This window comes from Drosophila grimshawi, unplaced genomic scaffold, assembly GCF_018153295.1.
Source record: "Drosophila grimshawi isolate 15287-2541.00 unplaced genomic scaffold, ASM1815329v1 contig_311, whole genome shotgun sequence".
Taxonomy (NCBI): Eukaryota; Metazoa; Arthropoda; class Insecta; order Diptera; family Drosophilidae; genus Drosophila; species Drosophila grimshawi.
In genome coordinates this window covers 26,994,849-27,017,064 of record NW_025063098.1, presented here as the reverse complement: position 1 = coordinate 27,017,064, position 22,216 = coordinate 26,994,849, and the positions used below count along the sequence as shown (strand labels likewise).

General features: G+C 36.4%; 2 protein-coding genes and 1 long non-coding RNA gene across 4 annotated transcripts; all 3 read left to right on the top strand.

The window, feature by feature from the left end:
• The first annotated feature begins 300 nt into the window (after nt 1-300).
• Nucleotides 301-3,920, top strand: LOC6569799. The gene is made up of 10 exons (XM_001996123.3): nt 301-880; nt 946-1,055; nt 1,120-1,270; nt 1,626-1,809; nt 1,872-2,530; nt 2,588-2,724; nt 2,807-2,996; nt 3,064-3,111; nt 3,175-3,283; nt 3,343-3,920. Exons 1-10 carry the CDS (start codon nt 754-756, stop codon nt 3,398-3,400), a joined length of 1,773 nt encoding a protein of 590 aa, XP_001996159.1. The 5' UTR covers nt 301-753; the 3' UTR covers nt 3,401-3,920.
• A 4,798-nt stretch (nt 3,921-8,718) lies between these two features.
• On the top strand, nt 8,719-17,783 carry LOC6569786 (GATA zinc finger domain-containing protein 7). The gene is made up of 5 exons (XM_001996125.3): nt 8,719-9,077; nt 15,436-15,924; nt 16,487-16,574; nt 16,657-16,929; nt 17,352-17,783. Exons 1-4 carry the CDS (start codon nt 8,945-8,947, stop codon nt 16,850-16,852), a joined length of 906 nt encoding a protein of 301 aa, XP_001996161.1. The 5' UTR covers nt 8,719-8,944; the 3' UTR covers nt 16,853-16,929; nt 17,352-17,783.
• A 2,183-nt stretch (nt 17,784-19,966) lies between these two features.
• LOC116806000 lies at nt 19,967-20,888 on the top strand. Of its 2 annotated transcripts, none has more exons than XR_004365491.1 (2): nt 19,967-20,040; nt 20,411-20,888. It is a non-coding gene; the product is annotated as an uncharacterized LOC116806000 (long non-coding RNA). The 2 variants fall into 2 exon arrangements; XR_006246663.1 differs by having other exon boundaries at nt 20,374-20,888.
• The last annotated feature ends 1,328 nt before the right edge of the window (nt 20,889-22,216 follow it).

Below are 22,216 nucleotides of genomic sequence, written 5' to 3'. Positions count from 1 at the left end.
AACTAGAACTTTTGAATACTTAATGGATGTGAATAATTGACATTATAAAAAGTACATTTTACTGTATGACAATCGAAACGCCTATCGACGCGCCCATCAAAGCCAAATTCATGTTATCTGTCGTGGCAGATTCACGTGTTTGTCCGATTTAAATTGCTGTTCACATAGCATATAACCCAAACGTGTTTAGACAATTAGAAAAGCACACAAATTGTTGTGTTCATCGCAATACTATATTATTCTGATATTATGTATTAGGCTATTGTTTGATTATTTAACCTATCGTGATAAGCTATATCCAGTAGAGTAGCGTGCGTTGCGCAGTTCAGGTCGCAAACTTCAACTAAACAAAAACCAGTTTCGCTATATAGCTGAACAGATTTGCCGGTAGCAGATCATTTAGCATAGTCAACTTGATCGTTGAGCTAGTTGACGATCCGCTGTCGGATTTGGTTTTCGTATCGCCTCAGTGAATAATATCAAGGCCAGTTTTTGGAAAACTAAATACGTGTATGAAATTATCGTAGCGACGGATCCAATTATACAAGCCAACTAAATTAATACTTTTAAATCATTTAATAAGCGCGATATAAGCAAAAATAAATAAATATTGTGCGGATGAGTGAAAAAATCGTGCATGGTTAGCTATAATTGAATATATAACAAATAATAATATAAATAAAACATATGAATAAATACTAAGAATCCATTCATATGCAAATTTGGGATTTATAAATATTTATAAAAAAAATAATGATTGAGAAATCTGCAATTTCCAACGCTGTGGATAAGCTGAAGAGTCTGCCGGTGCATAAATTATTCTATATGTTTTACATAGAACCAGTGGTATTCATGCTGATATTTTCACATATGCTCTCAGGTAAACATTTCGGTTTTTAAATGACCTCGTATTTCGGACAGTTTATGTTAAATATTGTATTGCAGGCACTGTAATGCGCAATCAGATTATTTTTCAAGCATGCACGGTGGCTTTTCATTACAATGAAAGCGACTGCAGCCAGCTGGACAACAAAAATGCCAGCTCTGAAATCCATGTAAATGCATCCGCAATAAATATGTGACGTGTGGAAATTATTTAAATTTTGTATCGACTTACAGGCCATTGAAACTGAGGTGCAATCGTATGTGACCGACATGTTTCTCACTCGCACCTTGATGGAGAGCATCGTGCCAGCTATTTGTGGCCTCTTCATTGGCTCCTGGTCGGATCGATATGGACGCAAACCGCTGCTCGTCGTCTCAATGATTGGTAGGCAGAAAGTATAATTGAATACACTGAATCTATTCAAAATAAGTTGTGTATATTTAACAGTCAGAGCGAAACATATTCGATCTTGATCAGATCTGTTTGATCGCGCTTGAATGAAAAACTGATGGGATTATAAATGCGTGTTTACCATACACAGAATATGAGCTTAAATTTTAAAAATAATTTAATACATCATTATTTAGAGAAATTCAAGACCCATTAAAACTTTTACAAACCTTTAGGAAAACAATAAAATGAGCACATATTGTTTAACACGAGCACAGATTATTGCCCAGTTAGGCACTCTCTCGACTATTGCGATTCCAATTTGCTTAGACTGTAAATTATTTTGCAGGTTTTTCGGGTTCGGCTGTGACATCAACCATTATATGTGCGCTATCCAGCTATAATGATATTAATCCATGGTGGTATACATTGGCAGCAGTGCCTCACTCGCTGCTTGGTGGCATGTGCGTCTTTGCGGTGGCCGGCTTTTGCTTTATATCGGATGTAACTGATATTAAAACAAGGCCATACAGGTGGGCTTTAATTGTTTAGTTAATTAGTATAAGCTCTTGACTTGAAGTTTTCTCTCTTGCAGAATGATTGCAATAGAGCTGCTGATGTTCTTTGCCGTCAGCAGTGGATCTTTGTTATCTAGTTATGTATATGCAGCCACAAGTGCTGCGGTGACACAGGGTATTTCAGCGGCATGTGTGATATTAGCCACAGTATTCATCATTTGCTATATGCCAGAAAGTTTGCACATACGCCTCGCACAGGACGCAAAGGATGCGAGGGACGCCAAAGATGCGATGGAAATAGCTGAGAAGCCTGAGAAGCCTGAGAAGCCTGAGAACGATATGCCCATTACAGCCTGCGATCTGCAAGTCAAAGCGATGTCCATTGATTGCCCACCAAATATGGTAAACGATGATCAGAAACTGATGGAGAAAGTGGTACTCGATGTGACTGAGAAGGATGGGAAGGATAATGGCGGTATGTTTGGATACAAAATTAATGAGGAGCAGCAGGAGAAGGCAAAAAAAGAACCGACAAAACTGCCAGATCCTTTGACCAAAGACACAAAGCAACCCACAGCTGAGCCGGAACCTGAATTGGAGTCTGAAAAAATTAGTATATTTAGCTTGACGCACTTGAAGGACATGTTTGTAACCTGCTGCAAGCCACGTGAACATAATGCTCGCGAAATAATTTGGCTCGTGACCTTGGCCATGTTCATGACCATGTTTGTGACAGGTGAGCTCTTTTTCGTAGTGATTATAATTAATAAAAATAAATATGCATATTTTATAGATGGTGTGATGACTGTGATGTACTTGTTTGTACGCCAAAAATTCCATTGGTCCGTGAGGGAGTTTACGTTCTTTGAGACGACTAGCAAAATGGTGCCCATGATGGGCGCTTTGATTGGTTTTCTGATGCTGCGCAAGGTATCGGGTATATATATAAGAAACCCATCCTTAACAATCACCAAAGAATGTGCCTAATTAATCATTGTTTGTTTGTACATAGATTTTTGGTCTCTCTGTGGTCACGCTGGCTCTTTTATCTTTGCTCTCGGAAATATTGAGTAACTTGACCAAGGGCTTTGCATCCCAGCCCTGGCACATGTATCTATCGGTTGCACTTGGGGTATTCCACTCCATCGGTGGTCCCATGTGCCGCACCATTGTCTCGAATATAGTGCCCGCCTCTGATCTGGGCAAGTATACGAATATAAAAATATTAATAATGATTGTTATGATTATACGATTATACGATTTTTTCAGGTAAAATTTTCTCCATAAAAAATGTTTTGCAATCATTTGCGCCCTTTGGTATGTAAATAATCTTCTAGGTTTCATTTAATCAGATATAAGTTTTGATATTTTCTTTTATAGTTGCCGCCCCGCTTTATACTATGATCTATCAGCACACTTTGTCTGTTTTTCCTGGCCTCTTCAATTTTCTGAGCGCAGCTCTATTTTTTGTAGCTTTTGTGGCCATTGGGTGAGTAACGCTTTAAATTGCAAAAAATGTAGCTAAATAATTTCGTATATATTTTGCAGTTTCGTATTGCGCATTAAGTTTGTACACAAGCAACATTATGCCAAGCTTCTAAAGTGAAGCCCATCAAATACTACAGCAAACTACTACTAAATAAAAGTGTACTGGAATCGCGTAACTCAATCGATATATTTATTTTGTATAATTTAATGCCTTGAACGCTTTAAAAATGCATACAATGGCTTTCAAAGCAATCAAAAGGAAGCAACTCTGACCCCGTAAAGTTTATATGCATATTTATTCAATATCAGCATCCACAACTGAGTCGATTCGTCTGACCGCCAAACTTTCTTGATAATTTAAAAAGAATTAATCAAGATCTGCTAAGAATCACAGTAGAAAATCGCCTGATTGATGATAAAAACCTGGGCTTAAGATATATCCTTAAAGCATTCTTACTTATCGGAAGGGCTTCCCTAGCTACTGAGTGTTATAGTTAAAGCTGCGAATTTTCGACTATTATGTAAAATCAGTTCCTCTATCTCGAATAATTCATTCGTGTTTTATGGTGCTTTAGCAGTGCGAGATTTATTAAAGTGCTTCAAGGTGACACAAATGTTGAATAAAATTGATATATGTTGTTCAAAATATAATGCTTATATTATGTTCGCGTTATTTCGGTTATTCCAGCGGTTTATGGCGAGTTCCAGTAAGAAAGATACCAGACTCAGTGACATTCCTATTACGTACAGTCTGAAACTGTATTGATAGAAATCCATTGGTAAGGGCTGCTGAATGGGTGGATCGTATGGGGCCTGAGCCATCAAATTGGCCTGCTGCGCCTGACGCAGTCCCAATTGCGTCCACTTTTTAGCAAGACCTGCCTCCCGTACTTGTTGCACAAAGTATTCCAGCACATAAAGTAAGATTCGTCCTGGTTTCACATAAAACCTCATATTCATATAAGCTCCACATAAGCTTTCCGGAGCTAGACACAGTTTGGGCTTACGCAATCGTCTTTGCATATATTCAAATAGCACCCATTTGTCGGTGGCAATGAAATACGCATAGCTATCATTGAGGGATAGAATATGCTGATCCCTTGTCTGCTCGTCCACAATTAAGACACGATCGCCTAGCACAGATGGTAAGTGATCAAAGATGTACTGCATCTGCTGTGGGTAAACCATGATACGCATTTCACTGGTCAGAAACGTGTCGACATCGATAATTTTTGGCTTATACAGTCCCGTGATGAGAGCCATTGTTAAAAAACTACCAAATAGGGTACCACACACTAAATTGTAGTTGAGAATTAATATCTCGATGTACTTCTCTGACAGACGGAGACGTCGAAACGCACTGCTTGCCAGAGTTTGTCCAATCACAAGCTGAAAGTTCCTGTAGAGCACATCGCTCAGTGGAGTGTGTGGACTTGAAATCCGTCTAATCACCGAAATGATGACATAGTAAAATACCATAAATATTAGCAATGACCGGGTTCGATTGAAATATTTTGGGTACTCATGAAAACCAACGGAACGCTCAAATGGCAGGATCAGGCAGTATCGTGTTGACTCCACATGTGGACTAAATCGGCTGATCGAAGAATTGGCCACCGTGTTGACGCCAACATCAATTTGTCGATTGCCTTCACGAATTTCTTTCTGATAGTCGTCAAATGACAGATGCACTATATCCATACGTCCATTAAAAAAATGCATACATTCCGTCAAAAGAATGCCATTGAGACCGCCTAGAGTAATATTGCCATCGGATGTATTGAACTACAAGCAGATTTGGTTATGGTACTATAAACTCAGTATTATAACTCAGTAATTATGAGAACTTACCACAAGTGTTTCTGGTAGGCTATGAGCAACGGCAACCTTATATATCAACTTATACATATTACCCAGTTTTCGGTACCTCAAATCAGTGAGTTCTGGCATGGATGTGTTTATAAATTTATACACAATTGCTGTTGTTTTCATGCGGTATGTCCTCACCTCGTAGTTGCTGTAGTTCCTAAAGATGAGGTAAGCTATAAAAATTTGGTGATTCACGCACCACATAAAAAATGTTTCCAATTCATCACTTGGAAATGGGGAATCATCTTCCGACTTGTACACAAATATGCTCAAAACTGTTTGAATATTATTTACTGTTTGCTGGAACATATTTAGATTGGGATCATCCATGCCAGTAAAAAAAACAACCGCCATATTATTAACATGGATGATATTACGAAGTGAGCCAGTATGAATTCCAGCCGCAATCACCGGACGATTAAAAGTCTCCATCAATCGTTGCTGAAGCGAAGTTGTGATTGAAGTTCCTTTAACCTTTGAGTTCTGATCCACAAGGTAGGTAATAATGTTCTGGGTGGGCATCACAGTATCTATCCTTGATATTATTTTGAGAATAGCCTCATTATCATCTTCACTTTCCACAACGGGCTTCAACTGACCAACAACTATGGCCAAAATGCAGCAACACCAGAGAAGTACTCGAACACACTTCATGACTGAAACTGCTCGACTGATGTGTGTTGCCCGTGTGTGTCGACCATTTTCATACTCGAACATCCTTATTTGCATTGTGATTTGGACCTATTATAAAAACCATGAAGTCTTATGACATATTTTAATGGGCACTCGGAACGGAAGAACTCTGTCATGCATTTATCGACTGAAGTCAACAATATTATATTATATGATTATGACTTTAATGCAGCACATCTATCAGTTAAATATCTTACCATGTGGGATATGTGGAACCACTCCGTATACGAGTAATGGGCAATCATTTTATTGGAGCCAAGTCATAAATACTTATATTTTGAAATTGCCAGAGTTGCCTTCTTGTGAAAAAGTAAAAGTTGTTCAATGTGCTGAAGTGCTTAAGCTAAACGAAACTTATTAAAGTTCACATTATGTGAACATAACAAATCGAAACATATATTTATATTCACAGTTTCTATATTAATAATGATATGATAATATTATGATCACATTACTACGATTTTTCCAATAGTATTCCAGCAACTTTTATTTTTTGACTATTTATTAGAATTTTTTATTGGTTCCATATAGTAATTAAATCTTATAATCTCTGTTATCTCACTAATCATTCAATCGGTTCTTGCACTTAGAATACGCTTTAAAGATTACCTATCCTCAAGAATATTACTTACTTAAGCTAATAAAACTAATTGGTAAGGTGATCTTGAAGCAGTTAGTCTATATTTTCTGCTTTGCCTGAATTCCATTAGCACTTACATTTTGTATCTATATAAATAAACAAGCTGACAAATACTGAGGAAGGTCAAGAGTTAACTGAATTAGATGGCAATCAATGTCTGGTAGTCTACTTCAGCTTGTCAATTTGGTTGCCAACTTTGTCTGCAACCTAATCCACTATTTGAACTCTCTAAAACGCCTTCAAGTTGGGCTGTCAATTTATCTAATTACGCTTAGACAGAGTTTTGGCTGCTTTGATGGATGTGGTTGTTGCTGTTTTTGTTTTGGAATGTACCCGATATGCAGAAGCCATTTTCATACATAATTCATATGGCAAATACATAACAAGAGCATAAGTTCAACTGCCCGAATCCTCATTTGAAATCGATTACATTTCGCTTGTCTCTTTGACTTTGGCACGTACTAAATGAATATTTAATGCACCAGATGCCAAAAGTTCGACACACAATTTGTGGCAATTTGAATTGTTAATTGCCACCTGATTGGTTTAATATCAAATGAGCATATTTTATTTAATAAATATTGTACAAATGTTTATTATACAGAACTTTTCGCATACCCACAAATTGGTTTAAAAATTGCGTAACAACTGAACACAATCGTAAAACAATCAATATATTTATGAAGTTCCAGAAAATGCACTACAAATTCATTCAAATTATACAAATTGTTTATAGTAGTTACAGATTACTGTATATTTACTAACATTATCCCACTGTAAACGGGCCAGCGATACATAAGTAATATATTATCATAAGTTGTTATTGGCTGTAATAACTCATAAATCATTTGGAGAAGTTCATTTACCCCGTTGCTAAAATTAAATTAAAAATTTAGCAAGGGAGAAAACTTTTCACTTCGAAAAGAAAATCATTAGTTTCTGTACGGATTCGAAACTAATTCATCTCAAAGAATTTTAAATAATATTTTAAAATGTTGCCACAATTTGTAGAATTTTATTTAAGGCTTATTCCACAGTTTATAAATGACAGAAAGTCATCGGTCAACCGCACACTGCTTACATTTTCAATATTAAGTTACGATGTGCTATTTGGGCGTGGAAATACAAACAAAATCGCGTAGTTCAAACTGCGAATAAAAGTTATCCAAGCATTTTGTGGTAGTTGGGGTTGCTTTTGTAATTTGTCCGATGGCATTAAAAGTCGCAAACGCTTAAGCAATTTCAGAACGCAACACAAAAACGCGACAATTTCCAGGGCAAGAACCTCTGTGTAAGTATCTATGTGTGTGTGCGTAAGTATCTGTGTGTGTGTGTGTGTGTGTGTAAGTATCTGCGTGTGTGTGTGTGTGTAAGTACTTGCACTTGCTCTTGAACCTAATGGCATATGCTCATGTAAGCGCTCAAGTTGCCATTTCACGTTGCTAGTGCTGCATGCACCAACTGCTGCAGGCAGTTAAGTTTTACGCGAATTGGGGCGTGGCACACCATACACTCAAAGCAAAACACTAACAGACAGAAATTAAAGAAAATATCCATCTATTGAACTGTATTTTTAGCCAAAGTGTTTTTAGAAATCAGATTTCAGTAATCTGCACCTTAGAAAATATATTCTTCAATATTAAGCAAATGTGTAGAATAATAAATAAAACTGAAGTTTTTAGTAAAAGGCAATTGTGCGTTTTGACATATTTCTTAATAACAAGCCATTTATTATTGAGAGTGTAGACGTGCGTGCGGCAGCTTTAAATGTGTGCTTGACAGCAGTGTCGACCCCCAACTTCCGGTACATGATTGATGGGCATTTGTTGTAATAGTTGTTCAGACAGTTGGCGCTTAAGGCGCCATTAACCGTTATGTAAGCAGAGCGCAACAAAAGTATTTGCCACAGCAAAAGACATTCTTTGGATTGCTAGCGGCAGGACCAGTGGCAGCAGCAACAGCAAAATGCAGCCAATTGTTGTCGAAGGTCAAGTTCAGCATTTAGCATACAAGTGAAAACGTTGCCAGCAAATTGAACAGCAGCTGCAGCTGTTGTCGTTACGTTACGCTAACGTTTAACGTTTAACGTAGCAAGGCTCGCTCGCTCTCTTGCTAACAAGCGCTCTCTTCCATTTTCGAGAGAGCAGACGAAAGCTGCTATGGGTATAAAATGGCAGTCGAAGTTCGTATGGCAGTCAGTTAGCTGCAGACAACGCGACGCCACGGAACAGCTGCCAGCAGCTGAACAGTTGACTATCATTTTGTTATCCTTGTCGCGTGTTCTCGCTCTCTCTCGCTCTCTCACTCGCTCGCTCTCGATCTCTTGTTGTTAGTGTTGCGCGCCTATCAGACGCGGTATTTGAAATGCCGTCGCTACGTTTCGCATAGTTCGTAGCATACTTTTTAGTGCAACATATCAAACAACAACAACAACAGCAACAGCAACAGAAAATTTGAAATATGTTTTGGATTTTACGTCGCACGGGCGCTGCCAATTTTTTCAACTCGTTCAACAACAACTGCAGCTTCAGCAGCAAGGGAAATGGAAATGGTGGCGCCACCGGCGGTGGCAACCACAATAACAGTACACAGGGTAAGCTGCTAACCAGTTGTGGAATAATGTACGGTCCAGGTGGCAATTATACTATTCGATTTCGGGACCCCTCTCTAATTGATTGGACTCGTCGTCTAATTAGTGAAACATGACTCAGCACTGAGATATTCACATCCATACATAGATACATATATGTGCTCTAATTAACGCTCGGACTCTGCAATCAGAGGCACCATCTTAGACACAATACGAACCTGAAACCAAATACCAACCAGATGCCTTCTAGCCAAACCAATTGTAGCATGGGCACTAAGCATTATGTACTCCGTTCTTTTGTTGAGTGTGGGATTAAGGAAAATTGCTAATCAGTTGGATTATGTATTTAACTAATCTCTGTAAACGCAAAAATGTCTGAACATAATATATAAATATATTCAAGTAAAGCTTAAAGGCACAATGGGACAAGAACAAAGGACTTACAAGTTATTATGTGTGCTAGAATTGGAGACCTGAAAGTCTTAACAAACATTCCAAGACAGATACAATATTCATTCATAATACATTACTTTCAGGTGTTACCATTAGGTGTATTTATTTCAGCATTCTTAATTCTAAAAAATATAAAAACCATAACAACCTATAAAAAAGGAAACCCCAACACCTTAACAAAACCCAACACGTATTTGCTATAAACATTTTACTCCCCATTACATTTACAAATAGGTTTCAATAGTTTCAAAATGGGATATGGGCAGCATAACATGTATTAAGTACAGTATAGCTTTAAAAGAATGCCTGAAAAGTGTATATAAGCTAACTTACATACATTTTCAACTTTAACAAGGTCTTATCTCTTACTCTCATTTTGTTGCAATTTTAGGAAACTTGTTTTCCAGTACAATACTAGAAGCATTGAAAACAGAGTAGCCAGTAAAAGTTTCAGTAAACTATTCAAAAAATAAACTTTCAGCTTAATGCAAATTTACTAATCGTTTTCACATTTTAATACAAATAATTCAAAAACAACTGCCATTAGCACAAGCTGTGAACTTTAAGTAGACAATTGGAAATTAATTTTCATTATTTTAACATTTGTGTTGATTTTGATCAAAAAACTTCCAGAACAGCTGCAATAATCGGAATTTCCACACATATACTTTCAGTCTTTCCTAATAACCCTGAAAACATTTCAACGTTTTAGTGGCTTACTTGTCTTTAACTGGCATTGTTACTAAAAACAAATGAAAGAAAAACAGTTCGCAACTGAAGTGCTGAATGATGCCGCAGCTTAAACTCATAAGCCCCAAACGTATTAAACTAAGTTAATTAAAATTCCTGCAATGACTTGCGAAATACACAGCAATGCACACACACACACACATGCGTGTGTAGCGAATTGTGCTTAAATAAACACTTGTACCTATTGTTTGCACAAGATCCTCTGGCATATGGCGAGAGAGCTGCCGTTGCCAGAATGGAAAAATGTAAGCTTGGACGTTGTGAAGCAAAAGAAATACGGCAAAGAAAACCTCCTCTTAATAATAAGCTGCTCCTTATGGTTGTGTCTGAAACAGTGTATGGTTGTTGTGGCATGTTGGAGTTGTTGTGGCAGGGTGTCAAACGGATACGACTGTCGAAGAAAAAAAGAAACACTTCAGGCGTAGTCACAAGATGCCATCGTCTAAGCGCTAAGCCTCGCACCAACTCAGATACACAAAACGCGTAATAAAGCTCGAGAACACAGCACAAAGCGGAAACTCACAATAAATCCTTAAATGGCTGTTGTTCGTAACAATTACTGTTACTTATGAACTTACAAAAAAAATACCGATTTATATATCTTGTATGATTGAAATGGAATGGCTTTCTTCAAGATTGTTCAGTTCTTGAGTGCTTTGAAAATTAAATGTGCAACAATTATTTAATGATTTTTTAACTTCATAAAATTTCAAATAAAATTTATTAAGATTTCAAATGCTTTTCTTCAGCTCTTCAATTATTCAATGAATAATTAGCTTTACAAAATTTCAAATAAAAATCTGGGATTAAAGTGAGAGTTGCTGGCTCAACTTATTTACTATTGAGATATAATTAACCCAATTCCTAAATTCGGTATGACTGCAGTGGAGTATTTGACTGAAAGATTTTTTATTATTGAGTTGTTTGAAATAAATTGAGAAAATTGCAGTTAAATATTATATTTTATTTTCAATTTCTTTTCTTTTTTACCTTTTTTCTGTTTGGCTGATATTAGTCAAGATCAATAAACAGTTATTCAATGAATTTTTAGCATTACAAAATTACGAATAAAAATTTGGGATAGAGGAGTGATTGAATTTCTTGTATTAATTAAACTAATCTATTATTAAGATAAGTCAAATGGAATGAAATTATTAAACCACAATAGGCGAACATAAAGTTTACCAAATTAAACCCAATATATTTTAAACATTGAAAGAGTCAATATTAATATTGCGAAAGTGACTCCATCTCTTTGCTGCATTTATAATTGATTATTACCCGGAAATTTATCTTCGTTAGCATACAAACACACAATTGATCTTTAACAGAATTAATATCAGAAATAAAGCAAATGTTTGCATATCCTATGAAATTTGCATATTCTCATATATCAGTATTTTCAATTGATGTGCATATTAATGATATAATTCAGCAGCAAATTAAAAGCAAACATTTTAAATCCAATGCATTTGAGCAATTTATTGTTTGTGTTTCCAATTAAATGTCAATATTGCTATAAAGAATTCATGAAAACGCACTATAATTGGTTTATCGATTACTTCAATAATTAATTGGCATGTGTAAACGCAAAGCTCTTAATAAAAAAATAACTAAACTAAAAAAAAATAAATAGCCAATATCTAATTACTTATGAAATATAAATGAATATACAAACATATATCTAAAGCCGAAACCTGAAATTGATATATTTTACACAAACAAACAAAAAAATAATATTCAATTTAATTTTCGAATATTAAATGTAGCATACCACGAAACCAATCGAATATAAAATATTTCTGTCACTATTTTTGTTTTGCGGTATTATTTTTAACGCCAGAGAAAAAATTCAATTATATGCAAGTTTTATGATGCGGTCTTTCGACCAAATGAACAAACATATGTGCTACATGCACACAAACACGCACGCTCATAAGCTGGTCATTTATTATGCAAATGCGGGTGAACATATGTCAGCGGCATTAACCGATAATTATGACATCCATTTGTCATTGATATTAATGTCCCCATATTCCCCATGCATACAAATATGTGGACTGCATTCAATTTACGGTGAACTGTTAAGCAACAAAAGCAATTATACGCACATTTACGCTCTCTATGTGTATGTGAGTGTACTTGTGCGTGTGTGTGTGTGTGTGTGTGTGTATGTATGAGTGTGTGTGTGTGTGCGTGTGTGTATGAGTGCGTGTGCGTGTGTATAAGCCAATTAGTTATGGAATACGCACCAAAACCTGACAAGTTTTGAAGGCCATTCGACTTTTTGTTTTCATTGGCAGCTAATTTGGCGAACTTTGCCAGCAGATACCATTAATTGAACAAATGAGCAGCAGCAGAATAGGGGAGCGGATGTGTAGGAGCAGTGAATGGAGCAGTGAAAGGAGCAAGGGAAGAAACCGGTGAACAGCGAGCGCGAAACAGAGAGCCTAATACAACCATAAATTATTTAGCACCACAATTTTGTATACCCAATTGCCTTAAATAAAAATAATCTAATGTAGATAAAATACAAAAATCAACAACCGAAAGTAGACTTTTGAAAAAGTTCCACCAATTCCAAGAAAATTGACATCAAATACTTAATAAAATAAAATATATAAAATATTTGCCGCTTATTTGTCATAAAAATGTATTAACGCAGTAAATAATATTCAAAAATGTTTGCCTATAAACACAGAGCTGGAGAAGAGAAGACAACTGGTCTTTGAATTTAAGATAGTAGTAAAGCTACACAAAATTTACACAAAAACTAGATGTAGGCTTGGGAATTAAAGTAAATACTACGATGCCCAACAAATCAACCTCAAAAACTTAGAAATCCTCCTTTAAATGTTTAAAAAAGCTAGCCCAACTGCAGAAGCTAAAAAAAAGTATTATATTAATACAATAACTGTTCTACCACAGAATTGCCAACTTTATAAAGCATATGCCATATCATGTATTTCGTGCATAATATATACAGGGTAACTGCTGGTCAAAAACTTTCTCCTATCGCATTATTAGATCTATTGTTTGGTTTTTGAAGTAATGCGAGTATTTCACACACCATGACAAATTATTGGGCGTTTATCGGGCGTATTAATAACGCCTCCGGCTAAGCTTCTGTTTTTGTTTTTTTTTTTTTTTTTTTTGTTTTTTTGTTTGTTTCCGTTTGGCCATGATTTATGTTTGGTAACCCAACAAGCTGTCAGTTGCCAGAGCATCATTTGTAATAATTTGTGCTGTAATACGAAATTCGAACTATATTCAAAAAACACTGTATCTGTGCGTCCTGTTTTGGGATACTCACATGTCAGTCCCAATAAAATGTGAACGCGTGCAAGCTAAAAGGCCAACTATTCGCGGGCTCCGTACAACTTTCTCCTATTTGTCCTTATTCACCCTGCCATTTGTGTCATAAATTTCAATCTGAGGATAGGAAATGCCAGCGGCAATAGTTCTACATGCACGCACACACTCACACACAACACACACCAGCCACATACATACCTACTGTGAAAATACCGTTAAATGCTTCGTCGCAAAACTTGCTCTTGCATTCCTTTTTAGCACGTTGCACGCACACACACACATACACACATTTTAGTAATAAAATGTAGTTCTTTTGGCTTCACGGACTAACGCGTTTATTCACAGCTGCATAAACAATTTTTGCATTTGCCACCAGCTTACAGTACCTGCTGTCTGCCTATGTGTGCGTGTGTAGTCAGTGTGTGTGTGTGTGTGTGTGTGTATGTCGGTGTGTGTGTGCCTACATGCGTGTGTTGGTGTTTACATGCCACGCTTTTTAATATGCATGCTTGCCTCTATTTGTTTTGCGTTTACTTTGGACCGCAACAAAATTCATGGCATAAACTTTTGACATTTTACTTAGTTCATCAACCTAGGTAGTAGTGACGAGATTTTCCCGAACAGTTTTTAAGTTTTGCTATATTTGCATTCACAAAGTTTTGAATTTACGTCTTTTTATGTGAACTTGTTAGTCAACCAGATTTGTGGGACGTGTCCAAAACAAAAAGTTCTCGCAGCATATATCTTTCATATTTTCTTCAATATAATTAATTGCGTGTATTCATTTGTCAATATTCGCTAAGTATTTAATGTAAGAGTCTCAAGAGTGTCATTAAAGTCAAAAGGGGTTTTTGATTGACTTTTATTTCGCTTCAAAATTACCATCGTTGTCGCAGAACCCAAACAGATTTAATTTCCGGCATAAAATGTATTTGCTACGGACTTTAACATTTCAGTTGAGTTCATTGCTACTCCTTAAAATATAGCTAAAGGAGTTTTACCTTTGAAGTTTCCATTGTTGTTTCTTAAATGCATAATTATTATTTTATTCAAGTTGGAAGATAGAAAATATCAATTAGTTTTTCCAGTATTTGCATGGGAGCAAAAATTCAAGCAATTTCATTGCTAACCTTTGAAAAATTCTGCGAAATATGAAGACTTGTCTAGCAGCAACTTCAACATTAAACACAATATTTGTATATTGTAATTTAAAATAAATACAAAATGATGATAGTCATAGAAAACAAAATAATATGCAAATTAAGTTGCTATAAATACCATTATTTCTTTATTTTGTTTTACAAGCACAACAGTAAATGTTCAGAATATTTTATTGCGTATACCCCATGTTCACCTTTCAGCTATTTAAATCTATATCTGAAAAAACCAAATAAATGTGGGCTGGCCGCCATAAATATGGGACCTTTCAATAAAACCTTGATATAATTTTATAGGTCGCCACTATATATTGTAATCCTTAGCATAAGGAAATACACACGCACACCCATACATTCACTCAGACAATGGGCCCAATAAATCTCATTTTATCACTTCACGGCTATGGGACAGGGGACAAAAACTTTTGTGCTGACCGGAAAGGATACGGAGGACAAAACCTGAGAGCGAAACAAAAGCCGAAGCCAAAAACAAAACGATGCTCATATATTGTTAGCTGCAGTATGAACCTAAAAATAAATCGGAAACAATTTTTAATGTTGCATGTGGGCAACTATAACAAAAAAAAAAAGTTTTGTCGTGACTAGCAAAGATTGCAGGTTGGGACAGTGGCGCCAGAATGTTGTTGCAAAAACTAATGGAATACTTCTTTGTTATATTTCTGCAGATAAATACGTGAAGCGACCGCCACGCAAGGCATATGGAAGGTTAAGCGCTGAGGCAGACGATGTCGTGTCTTTTGGCCATAAAATCGATGATCCTTTCGATGAGCTCGACGATTTTGAAATGCTGGCACCTGGCAGCAGCAGCAGCAATACCGGCGGCAGTCACCACAACCACAACAGCAACACAAATACCAACGGCAATAGCAACAGCAACAGCAACAATGTCAATGGCAATGGCAATGACGAGGCTAATGGCAATGAGAAGGCCAACCTGGAGCTATTGCCGTGTACGAACGCGGATTGTCAGGGCAACTTTGTGGTGGAGAGCGCTCTGTGCGAGCTAGGCTTGTGTCAGGCCAAAGGCAAATCATCAAAGGACCTGTCAGCGGCTGCCATGTCCATGTCCATGTCCGCATCCAGCAAGCAGATTAACGAAAGCACAATAAGCCGACTTCACGCATTGGCCATGGCCGACGATGACGATGACTACGGTGAGTGGCATAAAACACTTTCAGCTAACATAGCTTACATTGCTGTTTTTATATTTGGTTGCCACAGCTGATTAGCCAAAGGAGTAGAGCTGCATGTGGAGATGGTCTCTGTTTAGTTGCAGACCTTGTAATTATTTTGTCATGACACATACAATTTCGACAACATAAGTTAGATATTTTCTAACTAATTCCACTACCAACATTTCTATCATTGTTGAATGTCTGTCGAAAATGTGAATGCAAGAAATGATAGGCATAATAGAATCAAACTATAAGTCAGATCATACATATATATAGCTGCTATTGAAATGGAGCATTTCCAGAACTAAGCTGTATCTAAATTGCTAAAAAAGCTTTGCCAAAAGCAAATATTACAAGACATATTTTGCAATCAGAATTTTTAAAAATTAGTATTCAACATGTGTTATTTACGAATGTATTTTTAAATTTTATTTTTCTGATATTTGTTTAAATAAATTACATATTTTGTATAGTATACACTTCTATATAGAATATAATATTAAACAGAAGTTTATATTTGCTTACCGGTTTCAACTTACAGACGAATCGCTTACCTGCAATGTTTGTGATCGCTCCTTCCATTGTCATCGGCAGTTGGCCTCGCATCAGCAGAAGAAGCGACACTTTGGGTAATCAAATCAAACGAATTTGCCAGCTGTCTCAGCTAACTCAATTGTTACTGTTGCTTTTGTGTCGTTGTTATTTTTGTAGCTGCAGCGGCTGCGATAGTTTGTTCCCGTCGCTAATGCTGCTGGAGCACCATAAGGAGGAATTCGAGCACTGGAGTGATGATGAAATTGGTAGACGTGTTTGCTGCCGTCGCAATCGCTGCGACGATGATTATTTCACGGACACCGACTCTTACATAAGCGATGCGGAAAGCGAGGACCTCGAAAGGTTGTTGTAAACATCCTACAGCAGCGACAGCTGCTCCTCTGTTGAGCACCACAGCAGCTGTTGCCGTCAAAAGTAAAGCGTGTGATGGTACGTATACTTAATATGAGTTTTTGCTGCCCACCACATTTTCCAACAGCACAGTTCTCACATTATTTGCTGTTCCTTAAGCTTAAAGTTGAGCGTTTTCTTCTTTTTTTTTTTTTTTGTTGTGTGTTTTCAATTGTAACACGAATCAAAAGTTATAAAGAACAAATTTAATATAGACCAATTTACTTATTTGTTCTATTCTTTCATATGATTTAACAATAATTTAGGCTGTTTATTTCTTAAAAGTTTGAGCACAAATGCTACAAAATTCTATATTTAATTTAAATGAAAATCTTTTAATTACGGTACCTGACCATAAATAATTAAAAAAATCATCACTATCCCATCTCTCACTTCTCACACGAAAAATAATAAGAAAAATAAAATTATCGGTCGAATGAATTTCTTTTGTTGTGTTGCAGTCAAAAGGCAAAGCCTTTGAGAGCTGGCATTGTACGGCGTCGATTGTAAGGACTGTAAATGCCGAAAGAATGCCGTGCGCCGAGATGGCCGGGAGTGTACCGGAGCGAATTTGGCCGTAATAAAAATAAATTAAGCCAGCTGACAAGCAAAGTCCGCAAACAATGAGAAATGCGACCCCTCACAAAAAAAAAACCTGAACCGAAAATTAAGTTGAATGAATTTCTTTTCGATCCAGCATATTGTACTATTTTTAGAGTTTAAGTGCAGACCTCTAGCAAAGGTCTTAAAACAAATTCAAATATACTATATATGCAACTGTATGCATAACGATCAAATAAATGTGTATATGTACACATTTAGAGTGTACATGTAAAGAGCTAAAAGAAAACACAACCCAAAAATGAATTCATATCATAAAATGCATATGTGTAAACCAAACTGAAAACTATTTATGTATAAAAATGAATGCATATGAAAAATATATATATATATATATATATGAGAAACAGAAAGAAACATGTATTTTTAAATTCCCCGAATAAATATATGTAAACCGAAAAGGAACCAAACTTTATTTTATTTGGATGGACAACTCTTTGTTTATTCAAATTCGACGCAATTAAAGACAAAGTATATAACAAGTGCAGCGAACCGTTATTCAAATTATGGTCTGGGATCGAAAGTACTCTACCCAAAAAGCGCCTAAATCAATACACAAAGACAAAGAGACACAATAAAGAAGAAGAAGTGGTAGAAGAAGGAGAGAAAGAAGAAGAGCACAACAAATATTTAATGCCCCTGCGGGCATTTGATAAGTTATTCAACAAGGCGAGCTGGGCGACAAGTGTCCCCCTCATTAAAACTTGATTGACTTCATAAACTTATCGGCGCAAAGCTGCTTTTTTTGTTTGTAGCTGTGGCGGTGCGAAATCGGCGTGAAAACTTTTTTGGCACTTGAGGCTATTCCTCTACGCGACACAAATACACAAATTTTTGGTTTCCACTCAAAATTACGTATTCAAATAAGTTTGCAAGGTAAGATTAAACAATGGTCGAGACAATCAAATCTTTTGAGTTTATTAGTCTCTTATTGACATTTTCCATTGATTTATTGGTTATTTGCAATTACTTTCTGTTCGAATTTAGCTCGATAATAAACTCGCTGCTTAACACTAAATTAAAGTGTACCATTTTAAATAAATATGCAAATTTAAAGGAAATGAAATAAAATTGAATCTAGATCATGTTGTCACTTAATTTTGTGGCATTGTTTTTCCATTTCAATGAGCATTACATTTCAAATGAGCTTATTGATACTGATAACCACACTGGATTTTCATCGTTTATTTTTACACATATATACACAATTTAAATTGTGTTTGCTTAGGGTCACATTTCAGTGAAGGGAAAAAGTTGTTGTAAAATGACTTAATTAAGTTATTTGTTCATATCCTGTTGAACAAACGGAAGAAAAACAAATCCATATTGCTTTAGGATTTGATTTGACATTATTATAACATTTCTTGTCCACAATTCCGGGCATAAGCAAATAACCGCTTTTGGGCAGGATCAAGGGAATCTTTTGTATTGTCCAAGGACCCAAAACAACTGGCATTCATTTCACGTAATCCATTTCCTGATTGCACAAAGGCACTGGCGACATACTTTTGATTGATGCGCGTAGTGTCCGGTTGGGTTGGCATGCAAAAACGGGTAACACATGACCTGACTGTCCCATCCCATCCTCTCCTGTACTGTCCTGTGCTGTCCTGTGCTGTCCTGTGTTGTTCTGTCCTGTCCACCTCTCCTCTGTACGTCACTCTACAAGCGTATGCCATTGCATGCGCTTCATATACCATATGCGATGATCCAACCAAGTGTCCGGCTGCGGACAGCTCATTTGACAATTTGATAGATGCTGGCACATAAAAACAACTGTGAGTTACAAATCGGACAGCACTGTGGCACTAGTGGGACAACGAAGTCAGGGCATTTAGTTTTGATATGATTTTATTAGGGCACTCGTCATAAATCCAAAAGAAAATGCATTTAATGTGTACATCATACGCACTGTTGACCATTTAACATTTAGATAAAAACCAAAAGAGCAACCAATAGACAATAACGGACACAAGCGAATTGTTTATGCGGCCACGCATCAAAGGCCGCTTTCAAAAAAACAATTCAAATGCAAATTTATATAAGCCATTAAATTGTTGGTCCATTGTGTTGCTGCTGCCTGTCTCCTTGTCATCGTGTTAGCCAACAGATGCCTGTCTGCCCGGCATTCTTGTGGACCACACAGATGGACCAAGGGGTTCGGGCAACATTTTTGTTTTTTGTTTAAAGACTTTGTGTTCTGCATGCTTTCATATCTTTTGTTAACGATTTTCTTGCCCCAACCTCCTGCTGCTTTTCACAGCTCTTTCAATGGAAGGTGTTGCACAAGTGTGAGTGTATTTCTTGAGAATTCATATTCTTCAAGCCAGCGCTGCAAATTCTGTCAGAAAATGCCTTCAATGTTGCTTTTCTGAGTCTAAAAAAACATTAATTTAAAACGTTTATTTCTCGGTAAAAAGTGAATGAATTTCTACATTTTTTTTTATTTATTTATTTACCCTGATTGGATTGAAAACTTCCATAAAACTGGTTTGGGATAACACGTGCCTTAACAACAGTCGAACACATGTAAGTTGTTAAATATAACACTCTCAGCACGCCATCCTTACAAAATAGAGAAATGATTTATACTTTTAAAGGACGTTTAAGAAGGAATTATATTTTAAGGAAGAAAAAAACGATAGTAAATCTATCCAGCCTGTAATTAATATTAAAAAATGTATTCTCTGAATCAAAGTTAACATCTTCTGTCTAGTTCAGCATCTGCTTTGCACTTGGCTTTATATTCAGTCAAATCTATTCCTTAAAAATATGTTCTATTCTACGTTTTTCCTTTGACACCTTATGCTATGCAAATTTAACAATAAATTCATTAAAAAACCAAAAAACCTTTTCGACAAGGTTGGCATTTCGATTTATGCGCTATATATAACCACAGAATTCTAGCGCAGCTCTTGTCAACGCCCCACTGGCTGAGTTCGAACCTTGTGGTTGCGACGTGCTCAAAAAAATATATTAAAATAACACAAAGAAGCGCTTGGTTGGCAGACATGCAAAATGCATAGAAAATGTTGCAGAACAAAAAATGTGGGTAGCTCAAATGATTAAAGCCCGCTGACATGCTGCAAGCCAATCAAGGCCAATTTGTCGACACGCAACGACGAAATTGGGTTGTCTGCAACGGACCACAATCTTGGCCACGTTTCGCAAATGGCAGGCGATGTTAGAGCCATTAGCTAATTAAGTGCCCAATGTTTCTGGGCACCCACTCACAAGGAAACTAGTGGAAAAACCGCAGACAATAGCAAGCAAAGAAAAATAAAAGTTGAAGAATAAACTACATTAAGGATGCAAAGCATTTTACAGATTACACTTAACACTTGCCAAGCACAAAATAAAAGTGAAAAAAAATTGTAGTTAAAAAGTATTCTTAAAGGGTTGAATGTGCATTAAAATTTTATTGTGAAATGTTTTAATGAACTTTTGCCAAGCTTCAACTTTGCCACGAGTTGTTGAAAATTGTTGGCTTGGCAATTTTTGGCTAATGAGGCCTATTAACTTTCTCAACTTGACTTTACAATTTAGTGATGAGCAATTTGTACAACTTGAATGTGTGTTAATTAAAATAAGAAAATTAAATATATATGAATTAATTTGAAAGTCAAGAGTCTGAGCATCTTCAGCATATGCCTAACCTCATCCATTCATATACATACAGTTCTCCGTAATCTATTTGATATAATAATGTACATAATTACCCATTTCTTCTGATCTCCATATGTGGCAGACACAGTTTGTTGTATGACACAAGCACTTTATATGTTCACAACTTGCGTTTTAATTAAAATCACAACGCCTTAAGACACAATGAGTTAATTAAAAAACTGCTGACTCAATTTAATAAGGGAAAACCGCCGACTATAATGCTTATAAATGAGAATATTATAGAAATGATGAATTTCCGCAGAGTACACAGAATATAGTGGAACAACTGCGCATTGTGAGCAAATTGAGTTTAATTCAAATTAAATGGAGTAGCCAAAATGAAAATGAGGAAGATGAATAAAAGTAAAGGTGGACCAAGTGATGTTTCCATTTAAATTGCTGTCTCTGACAGCCATTCAGTCTGTCCTTTGGGTGACTATCCTCTGATGCCGTTTCATTGCCATTGTGAATCTGATTAAGTCCTGTTTTGCTAACCAAGCTGTCTGAGTAACACATTTACTGACTGCCAACAAGCACAATGTGCTCCCATAGCCATTTTCCAGAAGTCAACATTATCATACAAGTAAATCACATACTCTGTAATCGGGTGACAAAGGGCGTTTTTTATGAAACAAAAATAAACTTAAGAAAATATATCTTGCAAATTTTTTGAAGTACAGTCTCCAAATAGTCAATAAGGTTTATCTTAATTACGCCCCTATCCTTTAGCACACTCAGGGTATTTAATAGTCCACACTAGCACTTGTTCTGTCATTCATGAGTGTCAAATACAAGCGTGCTTCAAAGTTGAGTCCCTTCGATGGGTGTCGCAGTTGGAGGACCAGTTAACCCCGGACATTACGAGCAAAAGTTACTCAACATTCATTGATGAGCATCAACTCACAAAAGTCCGTAACAAACACACAGGCATCCACACACATACACACATACACACACACACACATAAATGTTGAGCTGTGCGTGCTTTTGCGTAGTTGCCGGATAATTGAAAACTGTCTACCAAGGAAGCTGCAAAATG